The following is a 2062-nucleotide window of genomic DNA, read 5'->3' as shown; positions in this document are numbered from 1 at the left end:
AAACAACCTTGATCCACAAACTTTAATACCAGAATAATAACCTCCTTGTTTTCGTTTCCTAAGTTCAAGACAGTCAATGGACCAGTATATAAAACAAATATTTAATGTAATAATAAACGTCTAAATTTCAATAGATAAGCGCGTTATTAAGTATCGAAAATATAACAAACCAAATAATATTTCATGTTTAGAACACGTGTTTAGGTAACGTACAGTTGAAAGAAGTTGTACTGTCAACACTGATTAGATGATGGTCTGATCCATTTCTGTGTATAAATACACCAGTTCACCAAAAAGGTGTAACATTTCAGTTACAACTTCCAATTTTGTACTAGTTCTTTTTTTCTATCGATGATAATGTAGACAAACGATACACCTCGGTTTTTCAAGTCAAAAGAGAGCCCTCTATTGATAACTACTTTTAATTTTATTATTTTCAGAGCGAAAATAAAACATTTGCGTATTATTGAATTAACCCTAGTTTTTGATATGCATACAAGTAAGTATTTTCACAACAATAGTCATCGCATTTACATTGTTAAAAGAAATATTTAATCACACTAACTAAACTCATTTTTGAGGCTATATAATTACACGTTTATGCTTCTCAATAGCAACGTTAGCACAAAACAAGTCATTCAAAAGAAAAACAAAACAAAATCACGACTAAGATCACACTCATTTCTTGTTGTAAAAGTTTCATAGATATTTCTACATAGTTTTACACCACAGGTTTTTTTGGAACAGATTAGCATCACCAAAATAGTTTAGCAACAGATCGTCATTCAAAATGTTGATATGCGCCGACAGATAGGTCTACATCCACACCTTCAAGGCCCGTCATTGTAAGGTAGAAGGTATTAAACTCCTAAGTTTTACGTAGTGGACTTCTTCTTCGTCTTTGGAGGAAGAGGTGGTTCCTTGGGTTCCTTGCCGATGCCTTTTGGGGGCAGTGGAGGCTTCATCCGAGGATCCGGAACCTTCCCCAATTTGACGTCATCATACATATCAGCATATAGCATGTCGTCACTTATGTCTGGTCTGAAAGGCTGCGGGAAATTAAACAAATGTACAGAGATACAGATATTAATAAACAATGACAAATCAAATAAATAATCACTTAGGAATATAGCATGTGGCTAGATATTATTATTTAAATAATACGTTAAAAACATTTAAATTTTATATTTTTCTCGTCAAATTAACCGATATATGTCTATGTTAGTTTCTTGGATGAAAATCTCATGTAACAAACATAACTATACGGGGCAACAGTACATGTACTATGTAACACTAGTTACATTTTAGGTTGACTCTTTCCTTAAGTTGGTGGCTTTGAATTAAAATACAAGAGTTTCTATTTGCTTTTAAACTGTAAACTTCGTTAAAACCTACCGAAATGGTTTAGAGCACAATCATTTGACCTTAATATTATTAATATGTATTATTAATCACATAAAGTCATTGTTTCATAGAACTATCTTCTGTATGTAAGCGTAACACAAATATACCTTACTAACGAACATTGGACCAAATGTCCGCTAATTTAAAACAAGTACATAGAAAATAACAATGGGTCCCCAGATATTCAAACTTCGAGTAATATTCGCTCGTTATGACCACATGAAACGTAAGCCTGACACCTAGTGATAATATTCACTGAAACAACCTGGATTCACAAAACTTTAATACCAGAACTACAGAATCAACTTATAAATTAATGAAGATAACTTTATCCAACAAACATACTATTAGTACATAACATGGTAAATCAATCCACAAGAAATCCAACAAACATACTATTCGTACATAACATGGTAAATCAATCCACAAGAAATCCAACAAACATACTATTAGTACATAACATGGTAAATCAATCCACAAGAAATCCAACAAACATACTATTAGGTACATAACATGGTAAATCAATCCACAAGAAATCCAACAAACGATACTATTAGTACATAACATGGTAAATCAATCCACAAGAAATCCAACAAACATACTATTAGTACATAACATGGTAAATCAATCCACAAGAAATCCAACAAACATACTATTA

At 32.0% G+C, this 2062-nt stretch overlaps 1 protein-coding gene across 1 annotated transcript in view; it reads right to left on the bottom strand.

Moving 5' to 3' along the window:
• LOC106468714 (hemicentin-1-like) overlaps nt 1-2062 on the bottom strand; it is a 76091-nt gene continuing 74029 nt past the window's right edge. The window contains exon 13 of the mRNA XM_022397082.1: nt 1-1049. Coding sequence (XP_022252790.1) covers nt 876-1049 — 174 coding nt within the window. The 3' untranslated portion in view covers nt 1-875. The remainder of the gene's footprint in view (nt 1050-2062) is intronic.

The sequence above is a fragment of the Limulus polyphemus genome, unplaced genomic scaffold (assembly GCF_000517525.1).
Source record: "Limulus polyphemus unplaced genomic scaffold, Limulus_polyphemus-2.1.2 Scaffold3130, whole genome shotgun sequence".
Classification (NCBI taxonomy): Eukaryota; Metazoa; Arthropoda; class Merostomata; order Xiphosura; family Limulidae; genus Limulus; species Limulus polyphemus.
Note: the sequence above shows the minus strand (reverse complement) of the source record. Positions and strands in the feature narration are given on the sequence as shown.